Consider the following 20,353-nt stretch of genomic DNA (forward strand, 5'->3'; position numbering starts at 1 on the left):
CTCCTGGAGACAGTAGGTTGCTTCTTGGACTTCCAAGATATTAAGGATTCCCCAAACTTGATCACATAACCAGTGATGGACCTCCTTGTGTCAAGACATGAACCCCAATCAACATCACAAAAAGCATGCAGAGAACCATGTTGTTGGGCAGCCAAAAAAAATCCTGAACCTGGAGATTGTTTAATGTACTTCACAACTCTAATAGCAGCATCCATATGAGACTTCTTAGGTGCATTCATGAACTGGCTTAAATTTTGGACTGCATATGACAAATCAGGCCTGGTCATTGTTAGATAGATCAACCTCTCAACCAAAGTCTGGTATTCACCTATATCCGGCAATAATGCATCAGAGGTATCACCTATATGTTTGTCAAAGGCTAATGTAGTCAACTTCACATTCATCTCAACTGGTGTTGCAACAGGCTTGGAACCTGCTAAGCCTAAATCTGAAATTATCTCCAATGCATATTTTCTCTGATGCATGAGAATCCCTGCACTATTTCTGGCAAACTATATCCCTAAGAAGTATCTTAATGATCCTAGATCCTTGATCTTGAAGTTGTTTTGCAACACTTGTTTAGTATCATTTATCAGTTGCAAGTTGCTACCAGTGACCAATAGATCATCAACATAAATCAAAACAAGCACAATGCCTGCATCAGACCTTTTGATTAGTAAAGAGTAATCCAAGTGACTCTGCTGAAATCCATCAGCCAATAATGCCTGAGTCAATTTGACATTCCATTGCCTTGAGCCTTGCTTAAGGCCATACAATGACTTAAGCAGCTTGCATACAGGTTGGGCTGTAGAATTGTCATGAGTGAAACCCTGAGGCAACTGCATATAAACCTCATTCACTAAATCACCTTGTAAAAATGCATTGTATACATCCATTTGTTGGACATCCCACCCCTTAGTGGCAGCTAAGGTGACACTGTCCGGACAGTAACTATTTTAATACAGTTCATCAGTAAAATTGTTATGGTATCAGAGCAGGGGTTCGATTTCTGTGTACTTTCAGCTTGATTTCAACACTGAATCCACAAATCTGAGCAAGCATCAATGGCAGGAAAAATTGATCATGATCATCCTCTGTATCTATCATCTTCTGATGTTCCAGGAGCAGTACAAATTGGAATTCAACTCACAGAAATGGAGAACTACACTTTATGGAGCAGAGCAATGAAACTGACTCTGTTGACTAAGAACAAATTAGGTTTTATTGATGGAAGCATCAAGCGTGCTAGTTATACAGTCGATTCTGAGAAGAAGCAATGGGATCGATGTAACGCGATGGTACTTTATGGCTTATGAGCAATGTAAGCAAGGAACTGGTGAGTTGAATGCTTTTTCGTGCAGATGCAGCTTTAGTTTGGAATGATCTGAAAGAACGTTTCGATAAAGTGAATATGTCCAGAATTTTCCACTTGCACAAGGCAACTGTCACACACACACTCAAGGTACTCCCCTGTTTCAGTCTACTATTCAAAATTAAAGGATCTATGGGATGAATTTGATTCAATTGTTCCTCCTTCATCTTGTAATTGTGCACGATCTAAGGAGTATATTGATAGTATGTTTAGGCAGAAACTTTTACAATTTTTTTTTTATGACAAGGGAAACCCGCAGCCGCTACCCTTTGGGTGCGCACAGGGTAAAACCCCCGCTCCTATTCAATAGCTCGCAAACCACATAGGAGAGGTAACCCGCACTAGGTAAGCCCGGTGCGATGAGCTCGATCCAGAAGGCAAACCCCTTGCTTTCGCTGGCAGGGGGTTTCGAACTTGAGACCTCCAACATGGAAGTCCCAAGCCCAAACTACTGGGCCATAATGGGCCTAAATGACAACTATAGTCATGCTAGAAGTCAGATCCTCATGATGAGTACACCACCTACTGTTAATCAGTGTTATGCTATGATAATTCAAGATGAAAGCCAAAGAGAACTAAGTGAAGATCACTATAATATCGGGGGATAGGTTGATTCTACTGCTTTATTCACTAATAGATCTGGAAGAAAAAAGTTTTGGAAATCAAAACTCTAGAGGTCCGGGAGTGGGAGGTTATGATGGTTCTCGTGGCCCAGGAAATGTAAACTTTCACAGATCACAAAGAGGTGGACACTTGTATTGTGATCACTTTGAGATGATGGGACACAGTCGAGCTGATTGTAACAAATTGAAGTATTGTACTCACTGTCACAAACATGGGCACTTGAAGGAAATTTGTTACCAGCTGATTGGTTATCCTACCAACTATAAGGGAAAAAAGTTAGCAAACAATGTCTCCACAGACTATGGATCTCATGCTCATAATGATGAGATGCAACACTTGGGTGGAAGTACTGCACACCAAGTATCACAACGCTATGGAATCAATTTAGGTATTGGAGCTGGTGCAGTTCCATACATTGCACCCAACCAATACAATCAGATTCTTCAAATGTTGAACAAACCATTAATCCATGAAGGAAATGCAACTAATGCAGCATCTACCAGTGCCCAGTGGCAAAGTTAATGTTGCAGGTACTTTTGGAGGAAAATCTCAATTCACTCCCTTCACTCCCTCAACTTCTAATTTTAATTGGATAGTTGACAGTGGAGCAACTGATCGCATAGTTGGTACTACAAGCTTGTTGAATCATAGATTAACTGTGAAAAGTTCAGGTCATGTGCAACTTCCAAATGGTGACTCAGCTAAAGTCACACATTCAGGTTGTTCTCAACTACAAGGAGGTGATGTAGTTAAGAATGTATTATGTGTGCCAGATTTTAACTTCAATCTTCTTTCAGTGGCTAAATTGACTAGACAATTATAGTGTTGTGCTATTTTCTATCCTGATTTTTTCATTCTCATGGATCTCTTCACTGGGAAATGAAGGAGATTGGTGAAGAGGATGATGGTCTATACATTTTAAAATCTTCTCAACTGCTAGATACTGGACAACATAAGAGTTTGACAGCATTGAAGGACGCCTCAGCTGAGGGTGAAACTTGGTATAAAAGGCTAGGTCACATCCCTATGAATGTACTTAGGAAGATAAATATGTTTGCCAATAAAAGGAATTTCATGTTGAATTGTTATGATATCTGCCCATTAGCTAGACAAGTTAGATTGCCATTTCCAAATAGTAGCTCTAGAAGCTCAAAATGTTTTGATTTAGTTCATATGGATGTATGGGGACCTTACAAGGTTGCAACTCATAATAAAATGAGATTTTTTTTTTTTACATTGGTGGATGACTACTCTAGATGGACTTGGATATATCTAATGCATCTTAAGTCTGATGTCTCTACTATATTAAAGCAATTTATTGTTATGGTTCAGACTCAATATAATGTATAAGTTAAGTGTTTACGATCAGACAATGGTGGAGAATTTTTCAATGCATGGGTGGATGAATGGTTTACTTCTCAGGGCATCATTTATCAAAGTTCTTGTCCACATACACCCCAACAAAATGGTGTAGTGGAAAGAAAACATAGACACATAATGGGGACTGCAAGAGCTATCAGATTCCAAGGGCACCTTCCAATCATATTTTGGGTTGAACGTGTTCTTGCTGCAGTTCATATCATTAACAGGGTTCCCTCCACTGTTTTGAGTAATAAATCCCCTTTTGAGATGATGCATAACAGACCCCCTGACTTATCTTATATGGGAGTGATTGGATGTTTGTGTCATGCCACCAAGTTGTTAAGAGTAGATAAATTTGCCCCTAGAGCTATCAAATCAGTGCTTATGGGTTATGGTACCACACAAAAGGGTTACAAACTCTATGATCTTCACAATAAAGTCTTCTTTATTAGTAGGGATGTTGTTTTTGATGAATTCATTTTTCCATTTCACACTCAAGTTCCTGATGATATGCAGCATATTGTACAGAGTAATGAAACTCAAATGGCACATTTGATGCATGGTGCCCATGTTCCTCTTCCTGATCATGATTCCCAAGCTATCAATAATCAGGATGCTACTGATGATCATGTTCCTGGTAGTCCTATTGAGTTTTTTCCTACTCTTGTTCATGGGTCTCATCCTATAGAGTTACAACCAGCCCCAACTGTTGTTACGGATCTTCATGTGAGTCCCACATTGGGAAGGAGATAGTCCACTAGGACTTACAGACCTCCAATATGGCAGAAGGATTTTGTGACTACTAAGTCCAGATCAAACTCTCATTGTTTATACTCTCTTGCAGATAGTCTTGATTATAACAACTTGTCACATTCATACCAGTGTTGTATTGCTCATATCTCAGCAGACACTAAGCCACACTCCTATCATCAAGTTGTTAAAGACAAGAGATGGGTGGCTGTTATGCAAGAAGAGATCCAAGCATTGGAAGATAGTTTCACTGCCAATTGGCAAGAAGGCCATAGGTTGCAAATGAGTGTACAAGATTAAGTACAAGGCCACTGGTGAAGTTGAACGATTTAAGGCTAGACTGGTAGCAAAGGGCTACAGTCAGCAAGAAAGTTTGGATTATCAGGAGACTTTTTCTCCGGTTGTTAAAATGGTTATTGTCCGGACAGTGCTCACCTTAGCTGCCACTAAGGGGTGGGATGTCCAACAAATGGATGTATACAATGCATTTTTACAAGGTGATTTAGTGGATGAGGTTTATATGCAGTTGCCTCAGGGTTTCACTCATGACAATTCTACAGCCCAGCCTGTATGCAGGCTGCTTAAGTCATTGTATGGCCTTAAGCAGGCCTCAAGGCAATGAAATGTCAAATTGACTCAGGCATTGTTGGCTGCTGGATTTCAGCAGAGTCACTTGGATTACTCTTTACTAATCAAAAGGTCTGATGCAGGCATTGTGCTTGTTTTGATTTATGTTGATGATCTATTGGTCACTGGTAGCAACTTGCAACTGATAAATGATACTAAACAAGTGTTGCAAAACAACTTCAAGATCAAGGATCTAGGACCATTAAGATACTTCTTAGGGATAGAGTTTGCCAGAAATAGTGCAGGGATTCTCATACATCAGAGAAAATATGCATTGGAGATAATTTCAGATTTAGGCTTAGCAGGTTCCAAGCCTGTTGCAACACCAGTTGAGATGAATGTGAAGTTGACTACATTAGCCTTTGACAAACATATAGGTGATACCTCTGATGCATTGTTGTCGGATATAGGTGAATACCAGACTTTGGTTGGGAGGTTGATCTATCTAACAATGACCAGGCCTGATTTGTCATATGCAGTCCAAAATTTAAGCCAGTTTATGAATGCACCTAAGAAGTCTCATATGGATGCTGCTATTAAAGTTGTGAAGTACATTAAATAATCTCTAAGTTCAGGATTTTTTTTGGCTGCTCAACAACATGGTTCTTTGCATGTTTTTTGTAATGCTGATTGGGGTTCCTGTCTTGACACAAGGAGGTCCATCACTGGTTATGTGATCAAGTTTGGGGAATCCTTAATATCTTGGAAGTCCAAGAAGCAACCTACTGTCTCCAGGAGTTCTGCGGAAGCAGAGTATAAGAGCATGGCTTCTGTTGTGGCTGAAGTTACATGATTGATTGGCCTCTTTAAAGAGTTGGGTTTGCCTTTGGGCTTACTTGTTGTTGTTCATTGTGACAGCACTGCTGCCATCCAGATTGCTTCTAATCCTGTTTTCCATGAGAGGACTAAACATATTGACATTGATTGTCATTTTATTCAAGAGAAGATTCAAGATGGTTCTGTGTTCATTCAGTATTTGCCCACTGCTGACCAGCCTGCTGATGTGTTGACTAAGGGCCTTGGTCGTTTACAACATAAGTATCTTATATCCAAGCTAGGGATGAAGAACATCTTCATATCACCTAGCTTGAAGGGGGGGCATTGAGGAATATGCAAAGAGTATTGCTAAATCTTGAAGGTGGAAGTTAGTTACTAAAAGTTGTTAGCTGAAGTTAGTTAAAGCTGAGTTGGATTAGTTAAGTTGTACAGCCAGCTGTCATCATACTATTGGTTATGTAGCTAAGTTGTTAGCACCATAGTTGTATATATATGTAGAAGATCATTAGCTTGTAATTAATTCATTCAGTATGAAAGGAATTCCGTAAGCACACCATTCTTCTTCCTCTTCTCACAAAGCAGTTATTCCCATTTCTACAGTTCATCAGTCCAGCTTCAAGATTTAGCAATACTCTTTGCATATTCCTCAATAAATATCTCATGTTTATAATATTATTTTATTTTTTGAATTAATATCTAATCTAATGTATATGGTTGGAGACTTGGAGTTGATTGGATGAGACATGAGAAATTCACAAAGTAAACCGTTCAGAGAAGGCCCCAAAAATATATGCAGCAATTAATAATAATGACACATAAATTATTGAGAGGTGAATATGTCAAATGTATCAAAATATCATTTACTCTTATAATATTAAATATGTTATATGAAAAAAAAGATGTAAAAATTAGGCAAATGACATAGTATAAGAAAGAAATTACTTCCTTTCCCTACTCTTTCATTAATTACCAAAAATCTCTTTTTTTAGTGTTTTTCGAATACATAATATAGCAGTGTGAATACTTAATATAGCAGCGCGGATACTTTAATTAATAACGGGCGGATACTTAAATTATTAAGTTGTTAGCAGCACGGATACTTAATTAACGGGCGGATGCATAATATAGCAGCGTGGATACTTTAATTAATAACGGGCGGATACTTAAACTAATAAAATATCCGGTTAAGTTGAATTGGGGGAAAATAAGGGATTTTTGTATTTTAGTAAAAGAGTAGGGAAATATTGAGAATAGGTAAAGAAGTGTTGTGTATTTAAGTAATTTTTCCAAAAAAGATATCTTCAAACGAACGTCGTAATTAGATACAGGACAACAAAATTGAAATGGACGTAGTATAACACATGCCCGTTTATAATTGTCAGACTAGTTGGAGTGACCTTATTTTTCTTTTATAAAAATGTCCCTACACAATAATACTATCATCTGCGTGCTTTACAACAATGAAAGTGAAAGAAAAAGAAATTAACCATGCACTATTAATCTTTCAACCCCTTACCTACTACTTATCATTTGAGTTGTTTGGCGTGAGGAATAAAAATAAATCGTTATGGGATAAAAAATAGTCCTAGAATAATATTTTGATTTCTTATTTGATTGATCATGTTTGGAATAACTTATCCACTACATAGAAAATAATTATCGCTAAATATGTATTTTTAGCGGCAATTAACATTCTTTGTATATGTCCCTAAAGTCTTTAGCGGCATTGGTTCTAATGGCACTTAACTAATACCGGTAAAAACTTTAGCACTCTTTATTAATATAAATATTTATTGCCGCTAAAAGTTATTTTTGTTGTAGTAATCTCACCATTTATACCATAGTGATAGGATAAGTTATTACATATACATGGTGAGATAAGTTATCCATGACATTTAATGATCGAAAAATAACCTATATAGGAGTTGATATTTTTTAATAATCATCCCCTCGAGCCTAAAAAAGAGTGTAGCTACATTTTTTATCACAACAACATTGTCTAGAGGGTAAAAACTATGAAATAACCAACTTCATAGGGGTAATTAATAAAAATAATTGATACTCGCAATTTAAATGTGCAACTAATAATTTGTGTCAGAGGGTCATTTGCTAGTCTGTTTTTGATTGTTTTACCCTCTTGTGCCTCAGAGATAGACAACAAGTTGGTCCATTAATAGAATTGGATTTCATATTGTGTATTTGTGTGGTGAGGAAATGTTTTATTTCATGGAAGTATCTAGATCTGCTTTAATTGTAGGAAAGCTATGTCACAACTATAGGTTGTGGGGACTTCCATGGAGAAGGATTTATGGTAGGTAGCTATGAAATTACTTCCTCCGTCTATCAATAATTGTTCATTATTGACTTAACATATTCCTTAAAAAACAATAAATAATAAGGATAATATTACTATTTTATCTTTTGACTTTATTAAATAGATTTTTATTTTTACTTGTAATTTTTAACATATAAAAAAATGCAATTATTTTTTATCATATTTTATCTTTAGCATTAATTACTTATTCCCCACATTATTTTTCAAGACATATTATTAAACATTAAAATTAATAAAAGTATTATAGTAAAATATTTTTATCAATCATTATTTTTAAAGAACGTGCAAAGTCCAAAATGGACAAGTGAAAGTGAACGGAAAATATATATGGTTTTTTTTAGTGAATTAAGCATTATTAAGAAAAAATAGTTCTTTAATACAAAGGTATATGTAGTTGGAAACAATTACAATCTCTTGAATTTTTAATGTGACACTTATTTAAAGTCTATTTTTGTTTGTTGATAAAATGGCTTGAAAGACCTTTATACTAATTTAGATTTGTCATTCCAACCTCTTTAATCTACAATGTTTCAACTAGACACTTGAACGTATTTAAAACTATTTGTTATGATTCAATGTATAATGTATGTGATTCAATTGGACTAGACATAGTGTTTAAAAAATATGAAAAGACTTAGCAATGCTTCAAAATTATCCTTAAAAATATTACAAATTTGTGATTTTTCCCCCAAATAAACAGTATCGAACATTGATAAAATATCGATAGTGTCATTAAATAATCGAAAAAAGATTTTAAAAAATCCTTAAATTATATAAAATTGAATAGAAATATCATCAATTAATATTTTGATCTAACAAACCTTTATCATCAATAATATGATTCAAAAATGTCTATATTATTCATCCGCACATTAAAAAGGAAGATCAAACCTAACTCAATATCTGACTAATCAGAAGACCCAGCTAGATTCAATTGAATTTTCAATATACTAGTTAGGAAGCATTTCTTTTACTCTTCTATATTTATTAAGGATAATTTAAATTTAATAAGTTATATTTTTGTTTTTAATACTAAACTGATGCTTATATAATATTTTATTAAAAATATATTTATGGTCAAACATGCTATGTTTAGACAGGCCGTCCAAGAGACCGAGTATGGCATTTCGAAGCGTGTTTCACGTGCAAGCTGCCTCTGCGTCAAAAAAGTAACAAACGGCTATTTTTTAATATTTTACTTAGTTTATTACTTTTACCCTCCGTTCATTTTTACTTATTTCAAAAAAAAATATTATATTTATTTTACTTGTATATTTTTTTAAAAATAAATTTATTTATTATTAACTATAATTAATCTCATAGTGTATTTTCTAAAATAATGAAATTATTATATTTAAGGATAAATAAATTATTATTTTTGAAAAATGAACAGGTGATAATAAACCAAAAAAATATTTAATTAATAAACATAAACAAAATAATCATGCACATTGCAGGCACAAATAAATAGGGAGATAATTACCACTATGATTTGTGGTGCAAAATCTTGTGTATGGAGAAAATTTTGTTCTAATCAATACCCCAAACAAATCCTGCAGTACACAATTCAAATTTAATCAAAGCTTCGATGCGAATACGAAACACCACAAATAAATAGGGATATAATTGAATTACATATTTTGATGACCATACTCGTTTTGGTGTGTGTCCCACTAGCTTTTTACGTACACGTTTTGTTTAAGCCCATTTAATTGAAAGGGTCCTAGTGATATTGAAACGTGTGGCACTAATTTGATGTGTCAAAAATATTGAAGTTACCAAAATTAGTTTCAGGTGAAAAATAGAAATGATTTTTACTAACTTTAATAACAAACAGAACATCTTAAAAGGAATTTTCATATAGGTCAACTGTTTTTCTTAGCCATTTTCTTTCAACCAATTAAGACCTAGGGAAAAAAGAGACAGTGGTAGTAGTTATTTTTGGGCTCATCAAATAGTTCTAAAACTTTCTATGATTTGATCAATAATGACTTTTATATAATATAAACTAAAAAAAATAATACTTTTTAAATAATTTCTTTTATATTGGAAAGCATATTTTGTAAACAAACAGTTATTTTAAAAGAATTATGATGTGTAAGCTATTTTTAATACAACAACCTAAATAGTCAATATAAAATAATATAAGGATAATTAATTTCAACATAATTTGTGTTCCAACAAAACGACCGTTTAGTGCTATAAGAGTACGCTGTTTTCTTTTCTTTTATTTGAGTGTCGAATACTAATTTTGAAGCTTGATTAATTTAAATTTATGCTAAAAGAATTGTTTTTATTTTTAATATAAATTACTGAGTTCTTACAAGCAAAATCAAGTTGATTCTGCTCTGGAGCAATATAGATTTCAAACTCATAATTAGCAATTACTTTAATAGTTAGATTTATATATTAATCTGACTAAGCACATGGACAGCAGAAAAAGCAATTGAGAATATTTTATATACAAACCATTTTATATTTTAATTACTCAAACCTGTTGCTAAGATCCAACGTCTAGAAAATGATTAGGTTGAAAAACCAAATCCTTATAATCTCTTTCTTTAATTAATTAAATCACAGGCCGCAGCAGTTCTAAAATAATAATTATTTTTAATCAACTATTTCAATAAACAAGACTACTAAATAGATCGGGTCTAGTATTCCCTCCTTCTCAAATTATTTGTCATTTTAAACAATTAAGACAAAATTAACTTATAGTTCCCATTTTACCCTTAGATTAGATTTTTGTTGAAGATTACAGTCCTTCAATATTACCTTTTGAAGTTATTAACTTAATTTATTTGTAGATTAATCCTTTCTAGATTTTTTACTCATTTTATTTGATATGCTAGCAAGGTAAATTTGGCAATTGCATACTCATTAAGGAAGAGGACATATAATTAATTGAATAGCTATCAATATTATCAACGGATGAGATGAAGTGGATCGGATGAGATTATTCAATTAATCAAAGGTCTCGATTTTGAGTCTTGGGCATGAAAAAATCCTTAAAAGGAAGAGCTTCTTCCAAATCGAGCCCTATACGGAGAAAAGCCAAAATAGTCAGACTCTAATATGAGTTACACCGGATAGGAAATATTAAACACTAAGCACATGGCCCATGACTTTTATGTAATAGCTGTATCACTTGATATTTAATATTCAAGTCACCAAACAATCCATGTAAAATATTGAACCCTATGATGGAATCTAATTAATTTACTTTTTCTAGACAACAATATCTATTTCCTAATTAAAAAAATTTAGATAACCTCTATGTGCACTCATTAAAGCTGGATTCAAATATTTAATTACCAATTGGGACTTTGGAGAATAAATTGCTCAATCCTTTTGATTAACAAATTAATGAGTAGATTATAGTCTCAATTTGGATGATGAATTTATATAAATGTCAGTTCTTTCTATGGTTTAGTTTTCTTGCTTTAATTTTAGCTATGCGATATGCAAAAAAGATAAGAGCCAGTTTGGATTGGCTTTAAAAAAATATCACTAAATTATGCAAAAGAAAAAAATAAACTATTACTTAACAAGGACACAAATATTTAACGTACTTCATTAATATTATGCTCCCAGATGATACATTGTATTGTGCTATAAGGATATTGTACAAATACGATTACATTTATTATATGTACTGAATACAATATATTTCATTGTTATTATGTGAGGATACAATATATTACGCTACATTTTGTAAATAAATACTACTTCATATATTTGGTAATTAAGCAAAAGCTCAAATTATAGCGCTATATTTATGAAATTTTCTTTCATTTTGTTGGCTAATACTTAATAGTACGTTCTATTTTTATAACATATACATCTACTTTTTTTTTTGGGTATCTTGTATCTCTATTAATAATAATGTACAAAAGTCCTGGTTCTCCATTTTGTTCTCTATCATATGTGTTATATTATTGTCACTACCGATACATATTAGTAGGAACCTGTTGATCATGTTTTTCTTAGTATTCTCCTTCTTTCTTTTTGTTTTTTTGCTACCTAGGTGTAAACAATTTAGAACAAAGATGAGATAAATAACAAGACATAATGTTTTTGAATCGATAGAATACATTATTTACACAATGTACAGGTTGGATATATTACTTTACGCGATATATTGATCGCACTACAAGAAAAATGTGAATTACATGGGGATTTTTCTGGGGATCAATATGAAAATCCGTAAGAAACTTATTTTCCTGCAAATTTTCATACTAATCCCCATGTAATTCACATTTTTCTTGAAGTGTCAGATATATCACTTTACACACTGTATTGGTCGGATACATCACTTTACACGATGTATCGAGACGCTGAGTGATGTATTCTAAACGGGACGTAGTGTATCTAAAATCGGAACGCGATGAATCAGAACGTTGAGTTATGTATCAAAAATCCTTAAATTTTAAGGGATTTTTGTAATTTAAAAAAGAATAACAATAAGATGTATTTAACTCTTATCCCTATGAAGTTTGTATAAAATTGCCGATTAATGCAATTGAGAAGCACACAAAATGATCTGGATATAACAATTTATCAAGAAATAAAATAAAAATCTGATTGGTTTATTATAAAATTTTACGCCATGCACATTAATGTACACAAATAAAAATCGAATTGGTTCAACTACTCCTATTATAATAGCACATTAATGTAATTATTAGGGATAAGAGTCTGAAAAATATCTCAATTTTAATCGAATTTGCTGTTGCGATACTAAACTTTCATAGGGACCTATTACCTCCCTAGACTATTTAATATCGTATTTTTTACCCCCCATGAACTATTTAATAGTGTATTTTAAAGGAATATATGTGCCCACATGGATACATTACTATTTATAATTTTGCATTATTTTTTATGTCCACGTGGATAATTATATATGTTTAAAATACGGTATTAAATAGTCTAGGAAGGTAATAGGTCCTTATGAAATTTTAGTATCGCAACAGTAAATTCGACCAAAATTAAAATATTTTTCAAACATTTATCCCTAATTAAAAGCTATAAGTTCCCTTTAGATAATTAGCTTGATTTGAAAGCTTCCATTTTTTTAATGTGAACACAAATCTTATGATAAGACAATACATTGGATTTAACTTTTTAAGCCGATCAATATAAGTCCACTGCTAAGTGAAAAAGAGACATTATAAGTATCTGACTCAATTTATTTAATGTAGTTTTCATTTTAATCTCTACAAAATAATATCTTTTTATATAAAAATAATTTTATTTTAAAATTCTCTTTATGATCATATAAATATCTAAAATAAATAGATTACATAACTTGAGACGAAAGTACATAAATAAGTAATAATTTCGTGGATCCTGATTCTCTTTTTCACTTTTTTTTCTTTATTCCTCTCGTAAAAGGAAAAGATTTAGCAATCTTATGGCGTAGTATATTTGTATAATAATAATAATGTAAATTATCAGATAGGAATAAGACAGTTTTTATAATATACTTTGTTGATTTCAGTTTTATTTGATATATTCATGTTTTGGGTGGTGGGGGTGGGATGGGGGATATATTTTTTAATAAACAAATCCGAATAAAATAAAGTAAAAAATAGTAGTGGATGAATTAAAAATAAAAATCACGTTATTTCTACGCCAGGCATACCAACAATACAAAACGTGTCTTAACTGTATTTTATTATTATATATATAATAATAAAAATAAATATATCTATAAAAATATTATCAGAAAAAAAATATATTATTCTTCAAAACTATTTGGAAATAGGAACAAACATAGAGGGACCAACTAACCATTAGGATTGTGGTACAATGAATAGAATTGTTCCTACATTAATTAGAGTATCTAATTTGAATCCTGAGTACCACCAGGGATTGTGGTACAATGAATAGAATTGTTCCTTCCTTAATTAGAGTCTCAAATTTAAATCTTGATTTATCGAAATTTTTTTGGTAGGGAGTGCCTCTGGCCTCCCCCTGAATGAGGCCTTATGCGGTATAAATTGGAAATAATCAAACTCTAATATGAATATCAAACCGTTTGAAAAATCAATAAAGAAAAAATAGAGGGACCAACTGGTAACCCATCGTCGTGATGCCAACGCATTTCAATTTGATATTTTAATATATTTTTTCATTTTTTAATTATTTATTGATTAACCTTTTCTTTGAATATAAGTATAATGATTATATAATTAAAATATGGGGAATAAAGGTAAGACGTCGTATAATTAAATATACTTGTTTTAAGTAAAGTTTAAACTAAAGTTGTTAAACTGTAGCGAGTTTTTGAGGAACGCAGCCGACGATTAATTGGTTTCTGATCGGCGGCTCTTCTCGAAGTTCGAAAAAATATATTTACCCAAATTCACTGCAAAATTATAAGAGTAATTAAGTTGAAATAAAAAATAAATAATATTATAAAATAAATATTTACTAATTTTAAGTATTTTTTTGGTTTCTCATCCGGTGTTCGGAGTCCACATTGGAGTTCCGATTAAATCCAGATCGCGCTCTATGGGGCCTATTCAAAGGTGACGCTCCCAACAAGATTTTCTTCATATTCAAAACTTGAACCCGAGATCTCTGATTAAGGGTGAAACACTTTCACCAGTTCGCTACAACTAGGTAACTACAACTCATGTTGATCTAATTTTAACAATTAATATAGGATATAGGATGAAAGAAGTACAAATTAAAGTAACGTAGATCCTTTTAATTTTAACTGAAATGTACTTTCCTATTGATTGACCAAGCTAATTAGCTCTCTCAAGTTAAAATATTCTGACCATAAAGTAGAGAGATTCAAGTATTTTTGTTGGGATCCTCTGATGAATATTTTTTAACTTGTTATCACATAATTTCATTCGTTTCAATTTATGTGGTATTTATTTAAATTTTAAAATATAAATAATTTTTTAAAATTTATTTTTATGTATTTTTTTAAAAAAAAGTTGAATTGTGATTTTTTATAATTTATAATATTTTTATGTAGTTTCAGATAATGTAAAATTTATTTTGAAAAATTTAAATATTTTATGCTCAATTTTAAGGTCAAAATTTAATTGTTTGACTTTTGAGATTTAAAAGTGCTGCATAGATTAAAAATAAATTAAAAAAACTATTTTTTTTAATATTGAAAAGATATAGGAAAATAACTTTTAACATGAAACTAAGTAAAGTATTTTCTACATTTCTCCTAACAAAATATAAAATATTTTTAGGATATGAGTACCATTTATTCATGAAATATGAATAAATATGAGACATATCCACCTTATTTGTTATCCAACCTATTTTTACTCGTACAAAATATAAATAAATTAGATTATTCTTCATTTTGTATTGACTCGTTTTCAATTCACTCAATCCTCATATTTGTATCAATAAATCTAGATTGACTAGATTGATAATTATCGAGTCTTAAAAATAAAAAAAATTCTATTGAGAGCATTCTAGAATGAATCTTTGTAATGCATGCTTCGAATTTAATCGGAGCTCTAATTCGTAAGACTTAGTTCTATGATGTACCACTTCTACTTGCTTTCTTTTTGTCTTCCAAAGATAATCAAACAATCTCTCATACTTTGATTAATTTCCCTGTTTGCTTCTATAATACCATTGCCACCTAACTGAGTAATAATTGCTTATTTGAAAGAATTATCTAATAATTGAAAAGTGGTTAAATATTAAATTAAAGAAAAATTGACACGCTTCTCTTTTTCTAAGTTCTAACTATCAGGCAATTTATTCTTTGCCAAATGCCAATAATATGGTTTGCCACATTCTAATTCACCAACAAAATTGTAATGTTTCATTAAACTTATAAGTTGATTAAATTATTTCATTATTATTTTTTTACTTATTTATGTATTTTATGAATAAACAAACAATTAACTTTTAAACACTTTTTGTTTGGCCAATTATTTTATTGTTCTATTTATAATATCTTTTGTAATTCTCAAAGTATCCTTCCAAAAGAACCATTAATTCAATTTCCATGCAAAATTACTTCAAAATTTTATATTTTTGTAAATAGCTGTTAGGGCATTTGAGTCATTAATAGAAAAAGTATTTTAACGAAGCCACCAATGATTATTGTCAAATTCAACACTCGTATTTGAATACATAACAATTTTATTTATATAATTAGTCTAATATTTTAAAATACATTTTTCATCACTTGATATTTATCAACCTTTTAAATGTAACTGTTGGCTCTCTCTCTATATATATTAAAAATGAATTAGTTATAAATGCACATATTTTCCATTCCATAATGAGATAGCAACAAGGAGCTCAACAAAGCTTCTTGGCATATATTTATTTACTTAACTATCATAGTGATTAAATGAGTATTTCAATGACTAAAAGCTTAAACAATAAAGTAAAAAATCTCTTTAGTAGGAGTATATTTTATTTCTATATTTATGACTTTATTATTAAGTCCTTCAAATATCAATAATTTACTTTTTATTGAAAATAAAGTTATTTCTTTTTCTAAGTTGAAACATTGAACAGTAAGGTTACAAAAATAGTCACTCCATTAAAGTAATTTCTTCTTCTCTAGCTTTACAATTCATTTCCCTTCCTTTTGAGTGGGAAAAAAAAATCAAGAAAATGATTAAAGTATTAGATATTTTTTTCCTTTATTTTTACTTGTTTTGTATTAATTTGATATATCTTAAAAATTAATAAATAAATAATAAAAGTATTAACGATTACAACTAATAATATTTAATATTCTTAAACTATTGGTTATCAGATTGGAAATGATTTGGCTTGTTTATAATAATATTCAAATTTAATCGAACTCTAATTTAATTATCAATGAAAAGGAAAAAAAGATATTACTCCCTCTGTCCCAATTTATGTGACACATTTCGCTTTTCGAGAGTCAAACAATTTAAGTTTGATCGATGATTTGGTCATGAAATCTTCAATATTTTAAAAATGAAATTTATATATTTATAAACTACATAAAAAGTTCTATAAGTCTCAATAATTAATAATTTAAAATATTTAAAAGATATAGGAAAAATTTACGATCAAAGATAAAGAATCTCGAAATTTAAAATGTATTACGTGAAGACAAATGGAGTAGTACGTTTTTTTTACTACAAGAAAATGAGGAGTAGAGTTGCCGATTAATTGGCGGGGCCTTCGTGGAACCCGCCAGCGTTTGTCCACTCTCTTTCTTCACTTCCCTAAATTCAGCTCAAATTCACTTCAAATAAAAACCAAACTCAAATTCTACTCTTAACTCAAAAAAAAGACAAATCTTTTCTATTCTCTCTCATATCTCTCCGCCACCCCCTGTTTTCTCTCTCTCCACCATTTTCACCTGTTTCTTGCTGTGTTTATGGAATGACTGAATACAGCTTACCCACCATGAATTTGTGGAACAATAGTACTAGCGATGATAACGTGTCTATGATGGAAGCTTTTATGTCTTCTGATCTTTCTTTTTGGGCTACTACTAATTCTACTACTACTAATTCTGCTTCTGCTGCTGTGGTTGGCGTCAATTCAAATCTTCTTCATACTAATAATAATAATCCGTCTGTTTTTCCTCTATCTTCTTCTACATCTGTATCCGCGGCTGCGGCTGTTGATACTTCCAAATCTATGCCGTTTTTCAACCAAGAAACTCTTCAGCAGCGTCTTCAAGCTCTTATCGATGGTGCTAGAGAGACGTGGACTTACGCTATCTTTTGGCAATCGTCGGTTGTTGATTTCTCGAGTCCTTCTGTGTTGGGTTGGGGAGATGGTTATTACAAAGGCGAAGAAGATAAAGCCAAAAGAAAATTAGCGGTTTCTTCTCCTGCTTATATTGCTGAGCAGGAGCACCGGAAGAAGGTTCTCCGGGAGCTGAATTCGTTGATTTCCGGGGCACCAGCTGGGACCGATGATGCTGTTGATGAAGAAGTTACCGACACCGAATGGTTCTTTCTTATCTCCATGACCCAATCGTTTGTTAATGGAAGTGGGCTTCCTGGTCAGGCGTTGTATAGTTCCAGTCCTATTTGGGTCGCCGGAACTGAGAAATTGGCAGCTTCCCACTGCGAACGGGTTAGACAAGCACAAGGGTTCGGGCTTCAGACTATTGTCTGTATTCCTTCAGCTAACGGCGTAGTTGAATTGGGCTCGACAGAGTTGATTGTTGAAAGTTCTGATCTCATGAACAAGGTTAGAGTATTGTTTAACTTCAGTAATGATTTGGGGTCTGGTTCATGGGCTGTGCAGCCGGAGAGCGACCCGTCGGCGCTTTGGCTCACTGAACCATCGTCCTCAGGTATGGAAGTTAGAGAGTCTTTAAATACAGTACAAACAAATTCAGTTCCATCAAGTAATAGTAATAAGCAAATTACTTATGCAAATGAGAATAATCATCAATCTGGAAATGGTCAGAGTTGTTACAATCAGCAGCAACAACAGAACAATCCTCCTCAACAACAGGCACAAGGATTTTTCACGAGGGAGTTGAATTTTTCGGAATTCGGGTTCGATGGAAGTAGTCATAGGAATGGGAATGCATCGCTCTCTTGCAAACCTGAATCAGGAGAAATCTTGAATTTTGGTGATAGTACTAAAAAAATTGCTTCCAGTGCAAATGTGAACTTGTTTACGGGTCAGTCCCAATTTGGGGCAGTGGAGGAGAATAACAAGAACAAGAACAAGAAAAGATCAGCTACTTCCAGGGGAAGCAATGAAGAAGGAATGCTTTCATTTGTTTCAGGTACAGTTTTGCCTTCTTCGGGTATGAAGTCAGGTGGAGGCGAAGACTCTGAACATTCAGATCTTGAGGCTTCAGTGGTGAAAGAAGCTGATAGTAGTAGAGTGGTAGAACCAGAAAAGAGGCCAAGGAAGCGAGGGAGAAAGCCAGCGAATGGACGAGAGGAGCCTTTGAATCACGTCGAGGCAGAGAGGCAAAGGAGGGAGAAATTGAACCAAAGATTCTACGCGCTTAGAGCTGTTGTACCAAATGTGTCTAAGATGGACAAGGCATCACTTCTTGGAGATGCAATTTCATATATAAACGAGTTGAAATCAAAGCTTCAAAATACAGAGTCAGATAAAGAAGACTTGAAGAGCCAAATAGAAGATTTAAAGAAAGAATCAAGGCGCCCCGGTCCTCCACCACCAAACCAAGATCTCAAGATTGGAGGCAAGATTGTAGACGTGGATATAGACGTTAAGATAATCGGCTGGGATGCAATGATTCGTATACAATGTAATAAAAAGAATCATCCAGCTGCAAGGTTAATGGCAGCCCTCATGGAATTAGACCTAGACGTGCACCATGCCAGTGTTTCAGTTGTCAACGATTTGATGATCCAACAAGCCACAGTGAAAATGGGTAGCAGACATTACACTGAAGAGCAGCTTAGGGTAGCATTGAAATCGAAAATTGCTGAAACCCCCTTAGAAAGTAGATAGAAATCGTCAAGGGCTTTGAATTAACCCCTTGTGAATTGTGTTCCAAGGCAATGCTTAAATTAAACGATCTGGTTTCTGCTAAAGCTCCAAGTAATGTTTTTGTACTGAAGTTTGAGAGATTAAGACGAAGAAGACTATCTTCGTGTTATTTTTCCAACTTGTACATAGATGTTAAGCCCGATTAACTCAACTTAATCGGGCTTTAGTTCATGTAATTAAAGATAAATTTGCAGCTACGTACGTCTGTAAGATTGCATCCATCCTTGTGTATTCTTTGTTCAGGACATAAATGAAGAAGAAATTTGATGGCGGGTGAACTTGATTTTTAAGTAATTGTGTCTTCTTTCTTTATATACCCAATTTTCGGCTGCATTAGAATTTGGTTTAAGTATTTTAAACAAATTATTCATGAGAAAAATGTGAAAGAGATCATTTCAGAAGCACTAAGCACTATTTTTTCAATTCAAACTTCATGTTCAAATTAAATTTTAAAATAATTGTATGAGAAGTCATTGCTTACGACCTTCATTTCATTATTTTTGACTAAAAAAATAAAAAGGATTATTTCATGAGAATATTTGGATTTAGTTACATATACAAACAAATATACCTTAGAAAAACTATCATCTTTCCTATTGAGTTTGTTTATCTTTGGACGACTCGATTAACATATATTTTGATATATTCTAATTATCTTTTTATTTTCTTAAAGTTTGTATCAAATCTAAACTTGACAAACAAATTAAAACAGAATGAAACCAGCAAGAAAATATGAAAGAAGGAAAAAAGAATTTCTTAAAAAGAATGATGAGATCAGGTGAAATTAGTTTTGTAGACAAGATTAGACTAAATGCATCATCAAAAATAAAAAAGGAAACTAGAAGGAATTAATCATATTTATTCGTTTGGCTGCATGCTTGTTTATATAATGAATTAAAATTGTATATATCCACACATATTTTAGTCTAATAAAAAATAAAATCATGTGTTGTATTTTTCCTTTTGGAGAATTCATTGAACTTGGTTCTTCTTTTGGTCTAAACCCTATTGTATATTATAGACTA

At 32.3% G+C, this 20,353-nt stretch overlaps 1 protein-coding gene and 1 pseudogene across 1 annotated transcript; both read left to right on the forward strand.

Annotated features, from left to right (window-relative positions):
* Positions 1-1,064: 1,064 nt before the first annotated feature.
* LOC125843126 (uncharacterized) lies at positions 1,065-2,518 on the forward strand (annotated as a pseudogene).
* A 14,590-nt stretch (positions 2,519-17,108) lies between these two features.
* LOC125878379 (transcription factor MYC2) lies at positions 17,109-19,525 on the forward strand. The gene has a single exon (XM_049559624.1). The coding sequence runs from the start codon at positions 17,217-17,219 to the stop codon at positions 19,287-19,289; it is 2,073 nt and encodes a 690-aa protein (XP_049415581.1). The 5' UTR covers positions 17,109-17,216; the 3' UTR covers positions 19,290-19,525.
* The last annotated feature ends 828 nt before the right edge of the window (positions 19,526-20,353 follow it).

Source organism: Solanum stenotomum, chromosome 10 (genome assembly GCF_019186545.1).
Source record: "Solanum stenotomum isolate F172 chromosome 10, ASM1918654v1, whole genome shotgun sequence".
In the NCBI taxonomy this organism is placed as follows: domain Eukaryota; kingdom Viridiplantae; phylum Streptophyta; class Magnoliopsida; order Solanales; family Solanaceae; genus Solanum; species Solanum stenotomum.